The sequence below is a fragment of the Puma concolor genome, chromosome A1 (assembly GCF_028749965.1).
Source record: "Puma concolor isolate L17-30 chromosome A1, mPumCon1.1.hap2, whole genome shotgun sequence".
NCBI lineage: Eukaryota > Metazoa > Chordata > Mammalia > Carnivora > Felidae > Puma > Puma concolor.
The window spans coordinates 109,133,645-109,158,647 of record NC_141667.1 but is presented as its reverse complement, the minus strand read 5'-3'; the positions used below and the strand labels follow the sequence as shown (position 1 = coordinate 109,158,647).

The following is a 25,003-nucleotide window of genomic DNA, read 5'->3' as shown; positions in this document are numbered from 1 at the left end:
TATATATATAGTGTGTATATAAAATAAAATAAGTTTTATATATACATAACTGTGTATATAGTGTGTATATAGTGTATATGTACACACATACACACATGCATACACACACGCATACACACGTGTGTGTGTGTATGCGTGTGTGTATGTATTTAATATTCAGTATGGGCCTAGGAAGTTCATGTATAATTCAGAGTCAGTAGGAAAACCTGAATAATATTTAAAAGCATTTAACTGGTCGTCCTGGCAAAAATAAAGGCTTTTTAAGCAACAAAACTAAAAGCCCTAGACTTCTCTAAGAGCATTATGAAAGAAGTGCAAACTAGATCATAATCCATAGACTTTATAGGAAGTTCTCCTTTCAACAAAGAGAGTAGCTGTAATCACCTGTCATTGTCATTATTCACTTCTCCTTCTTCAAGAGATACTCAGGTTTTGGTTTTTGTTAGTTTGTTTTCTTTTTTCTTTCTTTCTTCTTCTTTTTTTTTTTTTTTTTTTGCCTCAGCCATGTGTAATTATGATTATTTCCTCATAAGTCTAACAAATTAGCCAACTGGAACTGATAATAGTAGATCATTTTGGTTTACATACTTAACTACATAACAGATCCTTTTTAAAAACTGACAAAGCATTTTAATTGGGAAAGAAAAACTGGTCATGCCAAGAGTATTCTGTTGGGTATAATTTACCTAGAGTAAAAAAAAATTAAGTATGCAACTTCATAAATTTTTTCAGTCCTGCCATGAATCAGATCAAGGTCTACATTTCCATCATTCCAGAAAGTTCTCTTGCCCTTTTCCAGCCAATTCTCTCCTCTCCTTCTCACAGTACAATTACTATTTTGATGTTTATCACCATAGTTTTGCTTGTTCTTAACCTTGATTCATTCACATACAATCAGACAGTATGTATTCTTTTGTACCTGACTTGTTTTGTTCAGCATAATGTTTTAGACATTCATTCGTGTTTTGTGTTTGTAGTTTGTTGTTATTGTTTTTTACTGAGTATATGCTATTGATGAATATACCACAATTTATTATTTTTTTCTGTGAATGGGCATTTGAATTTTTAGTTTTGGGTTATGAATAAAACTGTCAGTATTTTTGTAAAAAACTTTCTGTGCTTGTGTTTGATGTATTTTCTGGTGTATATGTAGGAATGAATTCTGGGGGGCACAGATTAGGTATTTTTTTTTTAAATCTATTTAGCAGACACTAGTATAACATGCTATGTCAGGTATTGTTTCCAAATGCTTTACAAATATTAATTCACTTTACAGGCTTACAGATCTCAACTGTAATCCTGAAAGGCAGTAACTAGGCTTTCTCATGCCTGCTTTTTTTCATCATTCAGAATCTAAATTAGGGAGCTTTCTAGGGTTCTGCTGAAAAGTTAGTTACATCTCCCTTCACTCATGTTCCAGGCTGCATCTTCCCAAACTTCATTGGTCAGTATTCCTTCCTGAATCATTAGAGTGGGTATGTTTTAATATTTTTTTTTCAGAAACTGCTACTAGTTTTCTAGGGTGAATATTAATTTCCAACAACAATGATGACAATTCCAGTTCTACATCTTTGTCAACACTTGGTATTTTCAGATTGTAATTTTAGCCATTCTGCTAGATGTATATTGGTATATCATTATAATTTTAATTTGCATTTTTGCATTTCCTTACTGATTACTGATGTCAAGTACCTTTTTTGTGTTTTTTGGTCAGGCATTGTTATAAATGTTTTGTATTATTTATTGTTTATAGTTTATAAGAATAGGTTGTCTTGAGGAAGATAATTTCCATTTCATAGATAAGGAAACTGAGGCACAGACAATTAAATAATTTGCTCCAGTTTGTACTTTTTCTAAGTAGTGCAGCTACACTTGGACCTGACATTGAGGGTCCAAAGGGAGTACACTAAACTCCACACTCACTTTGCTGCTTTGGCTCCTCCCTCAGGGTATCATGCAGTCTTACACTTTGTCAATAGAGTGGCTGCTACTTCCATTTACCTGCAGAACTCCCAGTCATTAATTCCTTTAACAGTTTTTTAATGAGCGAGAAAATTCTAGGTGCTACTTTAGGATGTATTGGGATGGGTTGTAGAAGAAACTGGTACGGAATACAAAAGATATTCTTGTCCTCTAGGAGCTTTGTTTCATTTTATTATTATTTTTTAGGAGCTTTAAACTCTAGTTCAAAACAGGTCAAGGTGTAGACTGATTTGATAAGTACAGTAACAGAGAGATGTGAACAAACTGCTGCCTGGGCTAGTCATGGAAGGCTTCCCAGAAGGAGAAAAAAAACTACACCCACACATGCTTGTAAACCATAAAGTTCACCCATTGTAAGAATATGACTAAATGATTTTCAGTAAATATTTGTGTTGGGCAACCACCAACTACAGTACAGTTTTAAAACCTTGCCATTACCCCGGAAAGTTTCCTCAGGCCTATTTGCCTGCACCCATGCCCAGCCCCAGGCAACTACCGATCTGTTTTTCGTCTCTGTAGCTTTATATTTAAAATAAAATGTATATGTATACATATATATATATATACACACACACACACACACACATATGTATATATAAATATATATACACACACATAAAACTATTGAAACTGTCATATATTTATATAAAATAATTTATATTCAATACATATTTATAAAAATATATATTCATTGTTTATGTATAATAAAATATATTAAAATATCTAATATGCATGTAAAATAACACCTTCATATGTAACATCTATTAAGAACTAGGCTTAGGAATAAGTCAGTATCATTGTTAAGTCTGGAGAAAGGACGTGTATGTAATCAGGGGTCCTGATGGGGCTTCTAAAGTGGTAATCGTGTTTGTCTTTACTAAACTGGGTAGTGGGTATATTGGTATTAGCTTCTTTTTCAGTCTTTCTTTAAATTATAGAAACACTTTACATTTTTAAATGGAAACATTTCATAAAAATACTGAAGGTGAATAAAAGGTCTGTTTTAATTAAAGTAAATTATAAAATAAAATACTGGAATCTGAACATAATTTTATCAGTTGCTATGCTGAAAGAATGCTAAATTTGTTACCTATTATCTTTATTGCCTATTAAACTACAATTAAAAACATGGGTATAAAATAAATTGTGTTAATTTCTGGAAGTGTTGTGTTGTTTTAATTTCTGTAAATGAAATCACACTGTAAGTAGGTGTTCTTCCAGAAATTGTTGATTTTACTTAAATTATCACGTTCAGTATCACTACCACTTATGTTCACTTTTGTGTAATGCAGTATTCTGGTATAATTCATTCCACCTTTGATAATTTGAGTTTTATCTTGTTTTGTTTTTAAAAACAGTGCTGTTATGAGCTTTCTTCTACATGTCTTGACACAGATATTTTCTGTTGTAAATATCTTTTGCCAGTTTGCAGGAGTGTATTTCTAAGAATAAAGTCACAGCATCCTAGGGTATGTGCATATTCCAACCTCACTGGGAGGCGCTAAACTTTTTTCAGATGACAGTGCCATGAGCAATGGTTTAGCATTGCTGTCACTCCACATCCTTGCCAGCATTTAACATGTCATCTCCAAGACCATTTGTCTTTTCTGTAAAATGTCTTCTTTTCTGCCTGTTTTTAGGTGGTTTTGCTTTGGTTTTTGAAAGTTCTATGTGTATTCTAAATACGAATACTCGGTTTTTTTATTCTAAATATCTTTTGCCAGTTTGTAGAAGTTGTATTTCACTCTTGGTGGTATCTTTTCATGAACAGAAATTCATAATATACTGTAGTTGAACTTACTAATCATCTCCTTTATGTTTTGTACTTTTTGTTTAAGAAATACTTCTCTGCCCTCAGGAGAAGATTTTTTTTTTCCCTTTCCTTTCACATTGACATTAGCAAGTTTTCTTCTGTGTTCCTGTGAGCAACAGATTTATTGCTTGTTCACTCTTAAACTGAGGTTATAGCCCAACTTTATGTAGGCATTCCCCTTTAGAATCTCCTCACCCTGAGCAAACCTCAGATTCTGTCTCCTGTCTTCATCACCCCACACAGATGTGAAATGGCCTTCAGAACAACCTAGAAGATTAAGAATCTAGGGAGACAGAACCTAAAGTCCATAGCTTTTGGCTTGAGAACCACACTTCTTTAGCCCTGTCCAATGCCAGGAAATGGAGGTTACGCTCTGCCTCTCAGCCCCCACAAAACTAAAAACTGGATACTGGGATCACAGTAACTTGTGCTGCAGAATAGTCAAATACCTTCAAAACAAAGCACAAATGCAGTCATCACGTATCTTTCCTAATAGTGATTGGGTATATCAGCTTGGTGGAAGCTAGGTATTTGTGGAACTTGAGCTGTAAGGGAATCTGGGACATTTGAACGTTAGTTTTCCAGCCACCAGCACGTAGGAAGGCATGCACCAGGGAATTTAGAGTGGAATTTGGAGGCAGTCTGCAATGCCCACATGGAGAAAAGGGGCTCCCACCCTACTCTTTAGGGCTGCAGCACATGAAATATAAGTAAGAACCAAAAGCAAAATAACAAAAACCCTAAAAACATAAAAATAAAATGACAGAAATGCCCTCCATTTGTGAAGTCTTTGCCAGTGGCTAGGGATGGTGTCCTCAGTTTTAGTTTTTTAGCCAGCTTTGATGATACAGTTTGGACATGTTGAGTTTATATGGTCTATAGAACATTCCAATAGAGATGTCTAGGAGGCTACTGATTCTGAGGATGTGGGATTGAGAACATCTGCATAAAAATGTGGATTTGGCAGTCATTAGCATACAAGTGGAGAGTGCAGCTATGACAGTAGGTGAGCTCACCATGCTGAGTGTGAATGGAGTAAGAAAGAAGAGGGTCTAAGGGTATTTAAAGGATGGATGGAAAAAATGAAGCTCACGGAGTAGAAAAATAGAGTAGCAAGAAAGGTAGGACTGAAAATCAGGATATAGTGTTAACAGAATTCAAAGGACGGATGTTTTCTAGGAAGAGAGATTGGCTAATAGCACTGGGTGGAGATATCGAAGAACAGACACTGGCTTCAAAGTACAGGTTGTACACTGCACGATTCCAGAGGGTGCTGGTCTGTAAAAGGTGCCCCCAAGATTTGTGTAGAGGTGGCAGACACACTGGTCATGTGTAGAGACCCTGCATGACAATTAACAGTGTACATTGGCTTTAGCAAAGAGGAGATCATTGGTCAGTGTTCATTATAGTTGAGAGAGTTGTGGCGACAAGTACCAGCTTCTAGTGAGTTGAGGAAAATGGGGACTGAGGAATAATCCAACACTTAAAAGCATTATAACTGAAAAAGTCTGACTCTTTTTGAGCTACATTCTGTGAAGTGTTTCAGCTTTAAAACACCGTCCCAGCACCAAGGTGGCAATAATGTAATCGCTGAGTGTTGAATTGATTATTGGATTACACAACTCTTCCACCTTTTTTTGGCTACATATTTTGCTCATTTTCCCTCTGAGTTTATTAATCTTAGGATATCTTTCCTTCAATGGCTATCATATTGAAATAAATCATATTTATATTGTTTATTACATTTTAAATATTTTTATGTTCCCTTAGTGGCAGCAGATATTTCATACTCAGTTTCCACATGCTACAGACTTCATGGAGTCCTCTGTACAAGCTCATTTTGAAGTTCTATTACCCAGTGTGACTATCTGGAGATACGTCTTCAGGAGACAATTAGGATTTAAATGAGATCTTAAGGATGGGGCCCTAGCCTGAAAAGACTGTGGCCTTATAAGAAGAGGATTTCTTTATGTCCACCATGTGAGGCCACAGTTAGAAGGCAGTCATCTATCTACAAGCTGAGAAGAGAGTTCTTACTCCTATCTGAGCATGCTGCCTGCCAGTTTGATCTCAGATTTCTAGCCGCCAGAAGTGTGAGGAATAAATGTCTTCTGTTTAGGCCACATGAGCTGTGTGGTATTTTGCTGTGGCAACTCAAACCGAGTAAGACACAACAAATAGTTCATGTAATATACACTGGAAATTCAAACAAGAAGAGAGAGATGCCTTGTCCTTGTGAAGCTTTCAGGATAGTGGTCAATCATAAATATTTATTGGCCATGTAAGTGGCAAGAAGAAAAAGTATTGGGAACCATAAGAACAGTATGTAGACAGAAATGAAACTGCTTTTAACAGGAAGGTAGAACATTCTAAACTTTGAGACCAGCATGTTCAAAGACCTATGTTGGAGAGAATGTGGTGTATCCATGAAACTAGAAGATTTCCATGATTGGAGTTGAGAGAGCAAGAGGAAGTTTTGGCAAGATTTGAGGCAAGAAAAACAAGTTACCAGTTAGATCATTTATGGTCTTGTAAGCCAAATTAAGGAGTTTGATTTTTATTGTAAGAGCTGGAAAGTTACTGAAAAGAAGTGATATGACCACTGAATTTTAAAAAGATCATTTTGGCTATTGTGTGAAGAGTGAATTTTTAGAAAGTTAGGCAACAACAGATGTGGGGAGACTGCCCTTAAGTGAGTCTTTTAATATTTTTTTTCATTCATTCCGACCTTTTGAGTTAAAAAAAAATGTTTTTTTCACCCTGAAGTATCTTCTCAGAGTCCAAATAAGAAACAAAGGGCAGTGTAATAGAATTTGGTTCTTTTACTTTTTTAACACTTTAAATATTCAGTTAATAATGTTAATGTAAGTGACATGTTTGTTACTCTGTCTTTTCCTTGTGTTTATAGCAGTAATAGTTAAGTGTATAGTTGGCTCACTTTTAATAAATTAGCTGAGGGAATATTACAGCTAACATTGGAAATGCCAAATGTTGAACATTTTTCAAAACATCTTGGAATATTAAATTGTCTATGTCAACTTTTTACATTTAACCTGTTCTGCTTGATTAGCATCGTAAAGATCATTAAATGATAAAAAGATAACACATATAATTTATAATTTTAAAATTAAATGAAGTTCTCTGTATATACAGCAACAAGAAACATTCCCTACCCTTAAAGCACAAATTAACAATGCCTTAGCTCCCCCTGCTGCTTGAAACTAATTATTTCATTTATGAAATATTTTGTCAACATTTTTCTGACAGCATTAAGTGAAATTAGCTGTTAACTTTTCATTCTTTCCTCATGTATAAATTTGAGACATGAGAAAACTGTCTAGTAAGGTTTTATTAAGTCCTAGTAATACAGTTTTTCTAATATTCAGTTTGATTTTTTTTCTAGGAGATAACATCTCATGCCATTACTTGAAAGGCATTAAATTCCTGAAATTGGAATCCTTCCATTTTGTCATTTGTCTTAAAACACGTTCATTAGAACTTGTCTTATCATATAAACTTGTATGATTATTAAAAAATTAGATGATTGTAGATTTATAAACTAAACATAATATTTTATGATATGTCCTACTTTACCGATAAGTCTATATTGGAAGTAAATATCATGAATAATATATATATTTTCTAGGACTGTGTGTATAAGTACAGGTGAAGTAGTTGGCAGTCTCATTATTTATAATTGAGGCTTCTTTGTTTACATTGGCTTTCTTGGTCCTTTCTAAGTTTTCTGAAGAGGAAACAGAACACTATATAGTCTTTATCCAGCCTTTACATTCCTCTCACCTGTATCAGTTGCTGTAACCAATTTTCCTTTTGTTTCTCTTGGCATGAAACTGTGGTTTAACTCAACTATTTAGAGAAAAATGTGTGCTTGGTTTATACTAATAGTTCTCAAATAAAGGTCAGGTTGGGGGGGTCCCATATCAGAAGAAACTAGAATTTTTTCTAAATCTACCTTTCCTCTTATATAAATTAGTGTAATGGTTTTTGGTTAACTTAAAAATAAATTATGCGTCAGGTTTTTTTTGTTTTGTTTTTTTCTAAGGCTCAGGAAAAGCAGTATCACCTTAAAACAAACTTATGCTAAAGATAACGGAAAGTTGATTGCCCTGAAAACAATAGTATTTATTACATGCAGGAAGTAACAGTGAAAACTTAGTGTCTCAGGACGGGAGTATTGAAGCCTGCCTGCCTGATGGAAATCCTTGCTTTACGACTTAATATGTGACCTTGGACAAGTTACATAAAGTCACTTAATTTCTCTTGTCTCAATTTCCTTATCTGTAAAGTAGTAAAAATCCTTAAAACAATGCCTGGGCATAGTAAACACAGTATAAATGTTAGTGAGCCAGTAAACATAAGTAACTTTTAAAATATCTTTTACCTACCTAGAATTATGACTCCCAATTTATTCTCACAAAAATATTCATAAAGCATCTCTACAGTTTTCAGTCGACGGTGGTTTCTTAGTTATCGTGGTCAATCTTAGGGGATTAAATATCATAATAACTTTATGATTAAATTAATGGAATACTCACAATGAAATAAACAAACAAGACAATAAATTTAAAGTACCTAGCATAGTCCCTGGCATGCATATATATATATATAAATATTTATGTATGTATATATATGCATTTATATATTACATATAAATTTTTACTCCCTTTTTATGGTCAACACTGGGTCTAGTAATCATGAAATAAATATTGATAGGTTCATTGCCATTTCTTACTTTGACATTAATATCCTACTGTTTATTGTACCAATGTAGAATTATTTACTTAGTTCATATATAGACAGAAGCTTGAAAAGTCAGAAGTAGTTCTGGATCTAATAACAAAGTAAAGATGACTTTGTCTATTCGAATTTGTATTCTTGATAACAGCTTTTTAAATGATTCATTGCATTTAGACTACTCTGAAAGATCTCTCAGCTCCTAATGTAAGGGGCTAATGTGTTTGAGTATGGATGTTTGTGAGATTAATTATATTCTACAAAAATGTCATCCTTAATTTCATTTTGTTTCTAAGGCAAAAATATTTAGGTAAAGCTAGACTGCTTATTTTTATGGAGTCACTTCCAAATAGTTTCCCAAAGTTCTTTAATAAAGAGATTTGTATAGTCCGCTTAAATTTGTTATGATGAGCCTTGGCTCATATATGATCAAATTGTTAAGAATTCAGGTTCTTAAATGTATTTTCTTTAAGAATACAGAAAGGGAAAATGGGCACACTATCTTTGCACATTTGTGTCAGTCTTCAGTAGTTTGAAGGAAATACTTTAAAAACTATAGGGCTCGGAAAGGTAAAGGTAATAACTGCAGTGAAAATTCTAAAAAATTGAGCACAGAATAGGCTTTCTTTCGTTCATCAAGCATTTAGTAAGTGCGTGTTGTATTTCAGGGGCTGTCTTTTTATCTGAAGATACAGAGAGGACTAGGGTAGTATATGTCCTATGAAGCTTACCAACAAAATTGTATGATTCACAAGTGTTGCTTAATAACTTTTCTTAAGGATACTTTCATATTTTTTAAAATCAGTTTTATTTGGGTGTAACTTACATGTAATTAAATGCACACTTGAATGAGTTTTGACAAATGTATATGTATTCATGTACCTGCAGCCAACGTGTACAGTATTCAGTCTTTTCCAGAGTTTCTATATATAGAAATTATATGTGTAGAGAGAAACTATATATAATATATATATATATATATATATATATATATATATTATACACACACACACACACGGAAGCTATATGTGTAGAAAGTACACATATATACACATATACAAATATATATGTATATATATTTAGAGAGAGAATATAAGTATATTCTTTCATATATAGTTTTTTTATGCTCAGGATAAGTTTTTGAGGTTGATTTATGTTACCACATCTATCAGTAGTTGATTTCTTTTTATTACTGAATATTCTCTGTTATATGGATCCTATAGTTGTTTACTGTAGGGATGCCATAGTTGTTTTGGGACGTTTAGGAGGTTTGCAGTTTTGAGCTATAATAAAGTTGCTATGAACATCTATATGCAAATCTTTACGTAGACATATATTTTCATATTTCTTGATTATTGCTAGGAATTGCTAGGTCTTGTGGTAAGTGTAGGCATAGCTTTTTAAGAAACTGACAAATGGTTTTCTAAAATGACTTTGCCATTTGCCATTCCCACTGGCAATGTATAAGATTTTCATTTGCTCTTTGTCAGTACTGATATTGCTGGTTCCTTTTTTCCTTCTCCTCTTCTTCATCCTTCTCCTCTTTTTGTTCTTTTTTAGCTTTTTTAGTAAATGTGCAGTGGTATCATTGTGCTTTGAATTTGCATTTTTCCAGGAGCTAATGATGTTCTGCCTTTTTCATGTGGTTTTGAGCACTAGTATATCTCCCTCTGTGAAGTGTCTGTTAAAATCTGCACTCATTTAGTATGGAAACCAATTTGACAATAAATTTCATATATTGAAAAAAAAATCTGCACTCATTTATTTTTTAATTATGTTTTCTTCTTACTTGGTTGTAAGAGGTTTTTTTTTTTACACACATATTCTGGCTAAAAAGTTCTTGTCAGGTATAGGTTTATGTTTTCATTTTCTTAGTGACACCTTCAAACAGTAGATTGTTTTCATTTTGATGAAATCCAGTTTATCATATCCTCTTCTCTATGGTTTGTGTTTTTGTGTTCTCAGAATCCTTTTCCTATCACAGGGTTTCAAAGGTTTTCTCCTCTGTTTTCTTCTAGACACTTTACAGTTACAGCTTTTACTTTTTAGAACTCTGATCCATTTTGAGTTATTTTTGTGTGTGGTGTATGGTAAGCATCAAGGTTTTTTGTTTTGGTTTTTTGGTTTTCTTTTAACCTCAGTTGTTCCGTCACCAATTATTTAAAAATAGATCTTTTCATGGGGCGCCTGGGTGGCGCAGTCGGTTAGGCATCCGACTTCAGCCAGGTCACGATCTCGCGGTCCGTGAGTTCGAGCCCCGCATCAGGCTCTGGGCTGATGGCTCAGAGCCTGGAGCCTGTTTCCGATTCTGTGTCTCCCTCTCTCTCTGCTCCTCCCCCGTTCATGCTCTGTCTCTCTCTGTCCCAAAAATAAATAAACGTTGAAAAAAAAAATTAAAAAAAAAAAAAAGAAAAATAGATCTTTTCTCATTACATTGAAATATTTACTAAAAATTAATTGACTCTGTATACAGGTCTATTTTTGGACTCCATTCCATTGATCTAATAACTGGTGAGATTAGATAGTGTATGGCCTTTACCTTTCTTCTTCTGTTGCAGAATTTGTTGGGGTGTTTTAGTTCAATTTTCATTTTCACATAAATTTTGTAATCCATCAATTTTAATAAATAGATCTTCTGGGATTTTGAGTATGATTGTGGTGAATCTGTGGATTAATCTGGGAAGAATTGAGATCTTGAAAACATTGAGCCTTCATGGTATATTCCTTAGTTTAATTAGGTCTTCTTTAATTTCTTTGTATAGTATTTTGTAGTTTTCAGCGGACAGGTCTTAATTATGTTTTGTCAAATTTATACTTACGTAGTTCATGTTTTTTTATGCTATTGTAAGTGATACTTTAAACATTTTCACTTTTTATGTGTTGTTAATATACAGAAATGTGATATACAGAAATTTGTATGTTGATGTTGTATACTGAAATTATGCAGATTTTTAGGCAGCTTTTTTGGTGAATTCCTTAGTATTTTTCATAGTATACTGACTGTGAATAAAAAAGTTACTATGTTCTTTTTTAGAAATTGTACTAAAATATACATAACATAAAATTTACCACGAGGGATATTTAGTACATTTGCAGTGTTGTGCATCCATCATCACTGTCTAATTCTAGAACATTTTCATCTTCCCAAGAGGAAAGCCCATACTCATTAAGCTGTCACTCTCCATTTCCCCTTCCCCCAAAGCCCAGGCAACTACTAATCTGATTTATGTCTGTAGATATGAATATTACATGCAAATGGAATCAGACACTATGTAGCTTTTTGTGTCTGGCGTCTTTTACCAGCATTATGTTATCAAGATTTATCCACATAATAGCATGTATAACTATTTTATTTCTCTTGAAGCTGAACAATATTTCATTTTATGGATATACCTCATTTTGCTTATACATTAATCAGTTGATCGATACACAGGTTGCGTCCACCTTTTGATTATTGTTATTAGTTCTGGTAAGAACATATGTGTACAAGTTTTTGTTTAAACACCTATTTTCAATTATTGTGGGTATACACCCAGGAGTAGACTCGATAAGTAAATTGGTAATTCTGTTTAACTTACTGAGAAACAGTATTATTTACACAGTGGCTGCACCATTTTACATTCCCACTGCAAATGTTTGAGGGTTCCATTTTTCCATGTCCTCACCTACGCTTATGTACTTTTTATTTTAATATTTTTTTTTATTAGCCATCGTAGTGTGTGTGAAGTTGTATTTTGTTATTTTGTTTATTTTTAATCTGTGTGTCTCTTTTCTTTTTCTTGCCATACTCCACTAACTTGGAACATCAATACAATGTGGCATAGAAAAGAGTGAATTGTATATGTACACCACATCTTTATCCAGTCATTTATCATTCAACACTTAGATGGCTTCCATATCTTGGCTATTGTAAATAAGGCTGCAGTAAACACAAATGTGCATCTGTCTGCTCAGATTAGTGTTTTCATTGTTTTTGGAGGGAGGGAAGGGGAAAATGTCCGTTAGTGGAATTATTGAATATATGGTATTTCTATTTTTAATTTTTTGAAGAACCTCCATACTGTTTTTCATAGTGGCTGTGCCAATTTAGTGCACAGTGCACTAACAGTGCACCAGAGTTCTTTTTTCTGCAACATCTTTGTCAACACCTGTTATTTCTTGAGTTTCTGATTTTAGCCATTCTGACAGGTGTAAGGTGATATCTCATTGTGGTTTTGATTTGCATTATTGATAGATGTCAAGCATCTTTTCATGTGTCTGTTGGCCATCTGGGTGTCTTCTTTGGAAAAATGTCCATTTGTCCTCTGCCCGTTTTTTAATTGGATCATTTTGGAGGTTTTTGGTGTTGAGTTATGTAAGTTTTTTTTATATATTTTTGATATTAGCTCCTTATTGGATATACCATTTGAAAATCTCTTCTCCCATTCAGTAGGTTGCCTTTGGGTTTCATTGATGGTTTCCTTCACTGTGCAAAATAGTTTTATTTTGATGCAGTCTCAATAGGTTTTTTTGTTTGTTTTTTTGCTTTGTTTCCCTTACCTTGGTAGACACATCTAGAAAAAAGTTGCTGTGGCCAATGTCAAATTATTACCTGTGTTCTTTTCTAGGATTTTTAGGGGTTTAGGTGTCATATTTAGGTCTTCCATCCATTTTGAGCTTATTTTTGTATATGGTGTTACAATGTGGTCAAGTTTCATTCTTTTGCATGTAGTGTCCAGTTTTCCCAGCACCATTTATTGAAGTGACTGATGAGATCTTGCCATTTGCCAAAGCATGAATGGACCTAAAGGGTATTATGCTAAATAAAATAAGTTGGACTGATAAAGCCTAATACCATATGATTTCTCTCATATGTGCAATTAAAAAAAATGAATAAATAAAAGTCAGAATCAGACCCATAAATACACAGAACAAACAAATGGTTGCCAGAGGGAAGGGTTAGTGGGACAGCAAAATGGGTGAAGGGTAGTGGAAGATACAGGCTTCCAATTATGAAATGAATAAGTCACAGGGATAAAAAGGTACAACATAAGGAATATAATCAATGATATTGTAATAGTGTACCAGTGACACATGGTAGCTACACTTTTGGTAGCATAGCATAATGCATTTTGAATCTCTGTGTTGTACACCTGAAATTAGTATAGCATTATGTGTTGTCTATACTGAAATGAAAACATAAAAAATGCTAGGCCCAGAACTGTAACTAGAAGGAACAGGAGCACTGACATAGCTAAACCCCTAAGACACCAGGACATAGTGTGTGCTAAGACTGACAGAGCTAGGAAAGGAAGATAAATGTGAAGTAGGGTATAGCAAGGAAAAGCTGGCAACCTAGAAGATGAATAGAAACCTAGGCCGCTTTCATTATCTCTGTTCTTGATATTGTGAATATGTGTCAGAAACTATACCCCTTCATCAAAGAGTTAGATACACGTCTGTCTGGTCGAGGAGGGGAGGTGGAGAAGCTGAACTGGGATTCAGGGGAAGATGGGGAAGTTTTAGGTTTGTTGAACTGACTATCCCACTTGAACAGGGTGAGCCAGCATGATAAAATCATGGGAATGGAGAACAGATTGGGAAGTGGGGAGGAAAGTATTGACTATGAAGGGCCAGCATGAAAGAATTTGAGGAAGATAGTGGAACTGTTTTTGTATCTTGATCATAGTTATGTATAATCTACCCTATGCATTTCACAAAATCCAGGGGACTGTATACTACAGAGTAATTTTACGGTACATAAAACGTTTCAAATGAAGGTGAAATGAAAACTTTTTCATAGAAACATGTCCTCAAAGTACCCATCACCAGTAAATTTGAACTATCAGAGGAAGTTCTTCAGGTATTAGGAAAATGTCATCAAATGGGATTTGTATCAGTACAACTGAATAGGGTGATCTTGAAACGGTAAATGTGTTGGTAAATGTACAGATCCCTTTAATTTTCCTTAAAGGACAATTGTTAAAGCAGAATGTTAGCAGTTTATCGTGTAATTGATCAATGCAAAAATAAAATGTGTGAAAACAATAATACAAAGAATAGGAAGCAAAAAATCAAAGTATGCTGCATAAGTTTCCAATCTGCACATACTGTCATATATTATAATCTAAAGGAAGACTATGATAAATTAAAGATGAGTGTAAACAAAAGAACAACCACTGAGGAGGAGAGGAGAAATAATTAGCTCTAAAGAGCCAACAGTAAAAGACAGTAAAAGAAGAAAAACAGAAGAGAGATCATGAGACAAATAGGAAATAAGATACTGAATTTAAACTTGAACATATTGGTATTAACATTAAATGCAAGTGATATACATGCTTCAATTACAAATTTCAAACTATATGTTTTTATAAGAAATTCACTGAAATATAAAATGAAATAATAACACATTTTTATCATCCCAATATAAATCAAAGGAGAACTGGAATTGCTATATTAATATCAGGCAAAGTAGATTTCAAAATTACAAATACTATTAAAAATAAAGAGATAATTTTCATAATTATGAAGTAATACGCCAGAAATGCATAACAATTTGAAGTATGTATGTAACTAATATCAGAACTTTAAAATACTTGAAGCAAAAGCTGACAGAATTTAAAGAGTAAATGTATAAACCCATAATTATAATTGGAAATTTCAGGGTTTGTTTCATAAACAAATATTCTTCATATTCTGTAGAGTAAGAATATTCTACGTATTCTGTAGAATAAGAAGACAGAAATTCAGTAAGAAAACATTACATTTAGACAACACAACTGACATTTATGAAACATATCCAACAACAGCAGAACAGGTATTTGTTTAAAGTGCAAATGTAGTATTCTTCAAGATATACCATTTGTTGGACCATTATTTACATTTTAAAGAAAGTAAGTAATACCACATATGTTCTCTGAGGTACAATGAAATTAAATCAGAAAACAATAGCAGAAAGTTATCTGAAACATCCTCAAATATTTGCACATTAAAAAACACACTTTAAAACTTATAGTCAAAGAAGAAATCACAAGAAAAATTAGAAAATACTTGAAATTGAGTGAAAAGGAAAATGCATAAGCCATATATTGTAGGATGCAGATAAGGCAGCGGTCACAGGAAACTTTAGAGTGTAAGTACTTCTATTTGAAGAAAGGTCTAAAATCAATAATGTAAGCTTCCAGCTTGGTAAGAAACCAAGAATAGCAAATTAAATCTTACGTAAGCAACAGGAGGGGTGTCTGGGTGGCTCAGTCAGTTAAGTGTCTGACTTCAGCTCAGGTTGTGATCTGGTGGTTCATGAGTTCAAGTCCCGCTTCGGGCTGCGTGCTCACAGCTTGGAGCCTGGAGCCTGCTTTGGATTCTGTGTCTCCCTCTCTCTTTGCTCCTCCCCTCCTTGTACTCTGTCTCTCTCTCAAAAATAAATAAACATTAAAAGAAAAAAACCTGAAAAATTTTTTTTAAAAAGTAAGCAACAGGAAGAAACTAACACCTGTCAGAAGTTAATAAAAAGGAAAATAGAATGAAATCAAAAGATATATTTTTAGACAATGAAATTAATATGTCACTAACTAGAGTGAACAAGAAAATACAGATAAAACACAAATGACTAATATTAGGGAAGAAGAGAGACATCATTATAGAGGCACTGACCTTAAAAGAATAATAACAATGTAGTGAAAAATTTTATGAAAAAATTTGATAACCTAGATGGAATAAAACTTGAAAGAGATACAAATTATTTAAATGAATCAAGAGAAAATAGACTTTACGCACAGACCTACATCAATTAAAGGAGATGAATTTGAGATGAAAACCTGTACCCTCCAAAAACAAACAAGTATTCTTTTTTTCCCCATTCTTATTTATTTTTGAGAGAGAGAGAAGCAGGGAAGGGGCAGAGAGAGAGGGGGACAGAGGAAAAAAATAGATACTATTAGAAAAGATATCCGCACATCAACACCTCTTATGAAGATAGTCTCAAAAATATTTGATAAAACATTAGTGCAATTTAGTAATATATTATCATATATTTAGTAAATGCTAAGGAATTTACAAAAAACAAGCAAGGAGTGAGTTTAGTACGTTTGTAGACTATAAGGTCAGTATGGTAATTCAACTCTATTTAAACTAGCCACAGAAGACTGCAGTAAGCAACTGGTAAAACACCAGTTATGGCAGCATCAAAAAACATGAACAATTTAGGAATAAATTTACACATTATGTAATAAAAATTAGTTTAGCATTCATAAATCAATCAATATTATTCAGTGTATCAATAGAATGGAGAAGAAAAAAATGAACATTTTGATACATGTGGCAAAATTATTTGATAAAACTCAATACCCATTCATGATAGAAACTCAGAAAATGAAGAAGGAAAATTTCTCAACTTGATAAAAGGCATCTGTGAAAAACCTACAGCTAAACTCAGTCATTGGTCAAAGAAACTTACTTTACTCTCTGATTGAGAGCTACAGGGCTTCATTCTCACTGTTTTTTTTTTTTTTTTTTTTTATTATTAAAATTTTTGGGGCGCCTGGGTGGCGCAGTCGGTTAAGCGTCCGACTTCAGCCAGGTCACGATCTCGCGGTCCGTGAGTTCGAGCCCCGCGTCAGGCTCTGGGCTGATGGCTCAGAGCCTGGAGCCTGTTTCCGATTCTGTGTCTCCCTCTCTCTCTCTGCCCCTCCCCCATTCATGCTCTGTCTCTCTCTGTCCCAAAAATAAATAAACGTTGAAAAAAAATTTTTTTTTAATTATTAAAATTTTTAAATTTACTTTTAAGTTTTTATTTGAGTATAGTTGACACACAGTGTTACATTTTTAATTTGGATAGAATTTTTATCTCTAGATATACCATTTGTTGTTACTTTAAGACTTTTCTCTTTTTGTTTTATTCATGTTTTACTTTTAATGCTTGAACATATTTATAATAGCTGGTTTAATGTCTTTATCTGCTTATGCAGTCATTTCCACTTTTTTCTGGGTTTATCTCTGTTGCTCGATTTTTTCTGTTCGTTATGGGTCATTTTTGCTTTGCACATATCTAGTAATTTTTTTGTGTAAGTTGGACATTTAGTTTTAATATTGAGTGTCTGAATATTATTATCTTCCTTTAAAGAGGTTTTTAGCAGGCATATAAATTACTAGTGATTGACTTTGATTCTTTGCAGGCCTATTTTTAAATTTTTGTAGGTTGATTTCTAATAGGCTTTATTCTAGGGCTAATTTAGCTCTGCTCTTATGGCAGGACTCTTTAGAATCTACTAAATACCCAAGATGTTCATTGAGATCTTGCTACTCTGGCTAATTGGAACATGAATATCTTCCCAGCTTGCTGGGATCCCTGTGTGAATAGTTAAATTTACAGTTCACTAGCAGATGCCTTTTCCTTGGTAAATTTTCTTTATCTGGTTCTCTGGTATTTCACCCAACATGTGTTCATATTGGTATTCAACCAAAGATTTAAAGGAATCCCTACAGTTCTCTGGAATTTTTTTCTATTTGTAGGCTTCTCCTTGCCAGTACATTGTCTATAAACTCTAGCTATTTAGCCTCTGTACACTTAGATCTTCATTTATCAGCAAGACTTCTATGTTCTTGGCTTCCTCCTCCCTACATCAAGATTCTAGAATTTCCCCAGGGCAGAAATCAAGGGTGATTTTTAGGCTCCCCTCATTTATGTTTCTCTTCTCAGTGTTCGCAGTCCTGCCATTTATTTTGTGCAAGGTCTTATACAATTTTTTTAAAAATATATTTCCCTAGTATTATCTATTATAATGCTGAGAGCATATCTAATTCCACTTACTTTAGGATTGCCAGAATCAGAAATAATCAATTTATTTCCTTTTCACTTGAACCAATTTTTAAATAAAATTGTAATCGTGTAAGTGTAATTTAATATATTCTCCCATTAAAACAATTATGAGAAAGTTAAAGTTTCCTTTTAGTAACTCCTACCCTTGGTCTTTCTTCCTTAAAATCTAACCAATATTGGGGCACCTGGGTGGCTTAGTCAGTTAAGCGGCCGACTTCAGCTCAGGTCATGATCTTGCAGTCTGTGAGTTCGAGCCCCGCGTCGGGCTCTGTGCTGACAGCTCAGAGCCTGGAGCCTGTTTCAGATTCTGTGTCTCCCTCTCTCTGACCCTCCCCCTCTGTCTCTTTCTGTCTCAAAAATAAATAAATGTTTTAAAAAAATTAAAAAAAAATCTAACCAATGTTAGCAACTTACTACATGGCCTTTTAGGGACTTTTTCCATCCATTTTTGTTTGTTTCCACAGAAAAGCCATAATACTGCTCATCTAATTTTAGGTTATATATGCTTTTAATATCATAGTTCAGAGTGCATTTATTTCTTTCACCTGCCTTTTTTTTAAAAGAACAAAGAGTATATAGCAGTGATGCATGTTATTAGTACAAACAAATCTAGTTCACTTTCTTCATATGCTGTAGTACTATTTTTAGCAAGAATAGACATTGGTCCTCAGTAGCTCATCTTCTAAACTTGCTGCAAATGCTTTCCATCTTTTAGGCATCTCTAGCTACCCTGGAATGTTGCCCCATGTTTCCCTTGTCCAAGTACTCCTCTTGCCTGGAGACACACAGACTTACTCACCGCCCGTGATAGTTACCCAGGACCTTTTCTGTTAATGGTTTTCACCTGTTTGACATGGACCATTCTTTGTGTTGTTCTCATCTATTATGTACTTGGAACTTAGATACATTGTGCTTTTATTTCTTCACTAATCTTTCACAGGTTCCTCATAATTTCTGATTCATTGAAATCTCCCCATCTGTATTTCCTAATTCAGCGGTTGGGTTCTTTTTGTAAATGTCTTGTATTGGTTTTTTGTTTTGAGAGAGAGGATCAACTGGAATATGCACTCACTTTACCACCTTGAAACCAGTAATTTCTTCGCTCTGCCTGAATTTTTCCATCTTCTGTTTTATGAGAATCTAGAATAAAATAAACCTTTGTGTGTCGTAGTATCTCCTCCTCTCTTCCTCACTTTGTTTCCATTCAGTAATACGTTCTTCATTTTGGCATGGGCCTGCCTGGCTATTTCTCATTATTCTCACTGTTGACATGGTAAGTTGCATTTTGTTAGCCAGAATTAAAGTTCAGGCATCATTAATAGAACTGTAAAGTAACTCTTTGGCCCACTATAAATCCTTTTCAACAGACTTTGTATTGGTCAGTGAAGCATTTTCTACTTGTGTTGTAGATTTTTGAAACATTAGAATTAGAAAATTTTGAAACCTTTTAACAAGAGTATTTTTTCTCCATTATAAATAAATAAATATATATAAAATACAATTGTGTACGGTGTACAAAATAGTGAAATGTGGTCTAACATACAACATATCTCCTGTCCTTTCCTCTTTTAATTTACTTCATGATTTTTTTTCTTAAGTTTGTTTGTTTATTTATTTATTTTTTAATTTTTTTTTAATATATGAAATTTATTGTCAAATTGGTTTCCATACAACACCCAGTGCTCATCCCAAAAGGTGCCCTCCTCAATACCCATCAGCACCCTCTCCTCCCTCCCACCCCCCATCAACCCTCAGTTTGTTCTCAGTTTTTAACAGTCTCTTATGCTTTGGCTCTCTCCCACTCTAACCTCTTTTTTTTTTTTTTCCTTCCCCTCCCCCATGGGTTTCTCTTAAGTTTCTCAGGATCCACATAAGAGTGAAACCATATGGTATCTGTCTTTCTCTGTATGACTTATTTCACTTAGCATCACACTCTCCAGTTCCATCCACGTTGCTACAAAAGGCCATATTTCATTTTTTCTCATTGCCACGTAGTATTCCATTGTGTATATAAACCACAATTTCTTTATCCATTCATCAGTTGATGACCATTTAGGCTCTTTCCACAATTTGGCTATTGTTGAGAGTGCTGCTATGAACATTGGGGTACAAGTGCCCCTATGCATCAGTACTCCTGTATCCCTTGGATAAATTCCTAGCAGTGCTATTGGTGGGTCATAGGGTAGGTCTAATTTTAATTTTCTGAGGAACCTCCACACTGCTTTCCAGAGCGGCTGCACCAATTTGCATTCCCACCAACAGTGCAAGAGGGTTCCCGTTTCTCCACATCCTCTCCAGCATCGATAGTCTCCTGATTTGTTCATTTTGGCCACTCTGACTGGCGTGAGGTGATATCTGAGTGTGGTTTTGATTTGTATTTCCCTGATAAGGAGCGACGTTGAACATCTTTTCATGTGCCTGTTGGCCATCCGGATGTCTTCTTTAGAGAAGTGTCTGTTCATGTTTTCTGCCCATTTCTTCACTGGGTTATTTGTTTTTCAGGTGTGGAGTTTGGTGAGCTCTTTATAGATTTTGGATACTAGCCCTTTGTCCGACATGTCATTTGCAAACATCTTTCCCCATTCCGTTGGTTGCCTTTTAGTTTTGTTGGTTGTTTCCTTTGCTGTGCAGAAGCTTTTTATCTTCATAAGGTCCCAGTAATTCACTTTTGCTTTTAATTCCCTTGCCTTTGGGGATGTGTCGAGTAAGAGATTGCTACGGCTGAGGTCAGAGAGGTCTTTTCCTGCTTTCTCCTCTAAGGTTTTGATGGTTTCCTGTCTCACATTCAGGTCCTTTATCCATTTTGAGTTTATTTTTGTGAATGGTGTGATAAGGTGGTCTAGTTTCAACCTTCTGCATGTTGCTGTCCAGTTCTCCCAGCACCATTTGTTAAAGAGACTGTCTTTTTTCCATTGGATGTTCTTTCCTGCTTTGTCAAAGATGAGTTGGCCATACGTTTGTGGGTCTAGTTCTGGGGTTTCTATTCTCTTCCATTGGTCTATGTGTCTGTTTTTGTGCCAATACCATGCTGTCTTGATGATGACAGCTTTGTAGTAGAGGCTAAAGTCTGGGATTGTGATGCCTCCTGCTTTGGTCTTCTTCAAAATTACTTTGGCTATTCGGGGCCTTTTGTGGTTCCATATGAATTTTAGGATTGCTTGTTCTAGTTTCGAGAAGAATGCTGGTGCAATTTTGATTGGGATTGCATTGAATGTGTAGATAGCTTTGGGTAGTATTGACATTTTGACAATATTTATTCTTCCAATCCATGAGCAGGGAATGTCTTTCCATTTCTTTAAATCTTCTTCAGTTACCTTCATAAGCTTTCTATAGTTTTCAGCATACAGATCCTTTACATCTTTGGTTAGATTTATTCCTAGGTATTTTATGCTTCTTGGTGCAATTGTGAATGGGATCAGTTTCTTTATTTGTCTTTCTGTTGCTTCATTGTTAGTGTATAAGAATGCAACTGATTTCAATTATAAATGTCTATGCGCCGAATACCGGAGCCCCCAAATATATAAAACAGTTACTCATAAACATAAGCAACCTTATTGAGAAGAATGTGGTAATTGCAGGGGACTTTAACACCCCACTTACAGAAAGGGATAGATCATCTAGACACACGGTCAATAAAGAAACAAGGGCCCTGAATGAGACATTGGATCAGATGGACTTGACAGATATATTTAGAACTCTGCATCCCAAAGCAACAGAATATACTTTCTTCTCGAGTGCACATGGAACATTCTCCAAGATAGATCATATACTGGGTCACAAAACAGCCCTTCATAAGTTTACAAGAATTGAAATCATACCATGCATACTTTCAGACCACAATGCTATGAAGCTTGAAATCAACCACAGAAAAAAGTCTGGAAAACCTCCAAAAGCATGGAGGTTAAAGAACACCCTACTAACGAATGAGTGGGTCAACCAGGCAATTAGAGAAGAAATTAAAAAATATATGGAAACAAACGAAAATGAAAATACAACAATCCAAACGCTTTGGGACGCAGCGAAGGCAGTCCTGAGAGGAAAATACATTGCAATCCAGGCCTATCTCAAGAAACAAGAAAAATCCCAAATACAAAATCTAACAGCACACCTAAAGGAACTAGAAGCAGAACAGCAAAGGCAGCCTAAACCCAGCAGAAGAAGAGAAATAATAAAGATCAGAGCAGAAATAAACAATATAGAATCTAAAAAAACTGTAGAGCAGATCAACGAAGCCAAGAGTTGGTTTTTTGAAAAAATAAACAAAATTGAGAAACCTCTAGCCAGGCTTCTCAAAAAGAAAAGGGAGAGGACCCAAATAGATAAAATCATGAATGAAAATGGAATTATTACAACCAATCCCTCAGAGATACAAACAATTATCAGGGAATACTATGAAAAATTATATGCCAACAAATTGGACAACCTGGAAGAAATGGACAAATTCCTGAACACCCACACTCTTCCAAAACTCAATCAGGAGGAAATAGAAAGCTTGAACAGACCCATAACCAGCGAAGAAATTGAATCGGTTATCAAAAATCTCCCAACAAATAAGAGTCCAGGACCAGATGGCTTCCCAGGGGAGTTCTACCAGACATTTAAAGCAGAGATAATACCTATCCTTCTCAAGCTATTCCAAGAAATAGAAAGGGAAGGAAAACTTCCAGAGTCATTCTATGAAGCCTGTATTCCTTTGATTCCTAAACCAGACAGAGACCCAGTAAAAAAAGAGAACTACAGGCCAATATCCCTGATGAATATGGATGCAAAAATTCTCAATAAGATACTAGCAAATCGAATTCAACGGCATATAAAAAGAATTATTCACCATGATCAAGTGGGATTCATTCCTGGGATGCAGGGCTGGTTCAACATTCGCAAATCAATCAACGTGATACATCACATTAACAAAAAAAAAGAGAAGAACCATATGATCCTGTCAATCAATGCAGAAAAGGCCTTTGACAAAATCCAGCACCCTTTCTTAATAAAAACCCTTGAGAAAGTCGGGATAGAAGGAACATACTTAAAGATCATAAAAGCCATTTATGAAAAGCCCACAGCTAACATCATCCTCAACAGGGAAAAACAGAGCTTTTTCCCTGAGATCAGGAACACGACAGGGATGCCCACTCTCACCACTGTTGTTTAACATAGTGCTGGAAGTTCTAGCATCAGCAATCAGACAACAAAAGGAAATCAAAGGCATCAAAATTGGCAAAGAGGAAGTCAAGCTTTCGCTTTTTACTTCATGATTTTTTAAGAGCCTGACAGAAATTAGATTAAGATGGCTTCTTTATAGATCTTTCTGATATATAAATACATCATACTGAAACTTTTCTTGTATATGGGGCCACCATTTAGTATCTTAATACGTATGAATGGAAGAGAAAAGTGATATAGGGCCCAGAGGAACCAGCTTGGGAGATTAAACCTAGAAATTGAGGGTGATCTTGGTTCCAAGTCACAATGTAAATTATTCATTGAAAGGTTCTTAAAGACATTCAGTCTTCTTTCATTCGTGTCACTATGAATACAAACTTAGAAAGGATGTTTAGTAATTTCCTTGTTTATTTTGTTAATACAATTATAGTATCTAGTTGTGTAACTGCTTGGGAAATTTAAAAAGAATTATGCAACTTGGAAACACTATATCTATGTAAAATCTCACCTTGGAAATGGTCCGTGGGCAGAAGCCTTATTTTTCCCTGTTATTCTCAAGCAACTCTTTTTTGTCATCATAGAATATCATTCTGTATACTCAGAAGGGACCTTAGCAACTATCTAGAAGTATTTTACAGGTGAAGAAACTGAAACCCAGAGAGGTAAAATAATTGGCCTAAGGTTCACTAAGGTCATAAACAGTCATACATCTCCATGCTGCTCTGTCCTGCATTTTTTTGATACGTGTATCGCTTCACCTATATATCACAGTTATTTTTACATATCTATTTCAGAAAGCCAAAAGTATCTCTCTTTGAAATATTTTTTGTTCTAACACAGCTGAAATTTAGTTGGGGCTTTTCCAGCTGCCTACACAATTCTTCTTCTCCCTCATCCTCTTGTACTTTTCTTGAGCATCTTGATAGATTATATAGCAACTCCTTTATTCTGTCATTAGTAGAGTACAGATGGAATAAGAGATGAAAGGCCCAGGAAAGTTGTCATGAATGGCGCTGTTTTTTCTTACACCCAGGAAAAAAGAATAGGGTGCCAGATTTTTCTATTGAGTGACTTATTGCTAAATTTTAAATTTAATTTGATGCTTTTTTTTTTTAATTCCCAAATGGTTATTCCCTGAAAAAAAATTTTTTTGTCTTTGTGGGTTTAAGGAGGGAGTGAGGAGAGGAGAGCAGTGTATATTTTCTTCCTAGCTAAAACTAGATGTATATTTTTGTGTTTTACTCAAACATGAAATTCGTTAAATAAATCCAGAACCTGGTAATGACTAATATCATGCATTTTTATACAACAGGATAGACATGATTCAGCTGATGATCAAAATATTTGTCATGTGTGGCACATGGATATAGAAGCTCTTCCAGAATGGATAAACTGCCTAATACAAAAAGTAAGTTCCTTAGTTTCTGAGTACAATTAGGAATGTAATCCTTTCAAGTTTTTTTATCCTCATTCTAGACCTATTTTTTATTGAA

The 25,003-nt window shown here is 34.5% G+C and overlaps 1 protein-coding gene across 3 annotated transcripts in view; it reads left to right on the top strand.

Annotated features, from left to right (window-relative positions):
* Nucleotides 1–25,003, top strand: part of RNF180 (ring finger protein 180) — a 211,586-nt gene that overhangs the window by 27,616 nt on the left and 158,967 nt on the right. For all 3 annotated transcript variants that reach the window (XM_086700073.1, XM_086700079.1, XM_086700077.1), the window contains one exon: nucleotides 24,823–24,918. In XM_086700073.1, coding sequence (XP_086556199.1) covers nucleotides 24,823–24,918 — 96 coding nt within the window. The remainder of the gene's footprint in view (nucleotides 1–24,822; nucleotides 24,919–25,003) is intronic.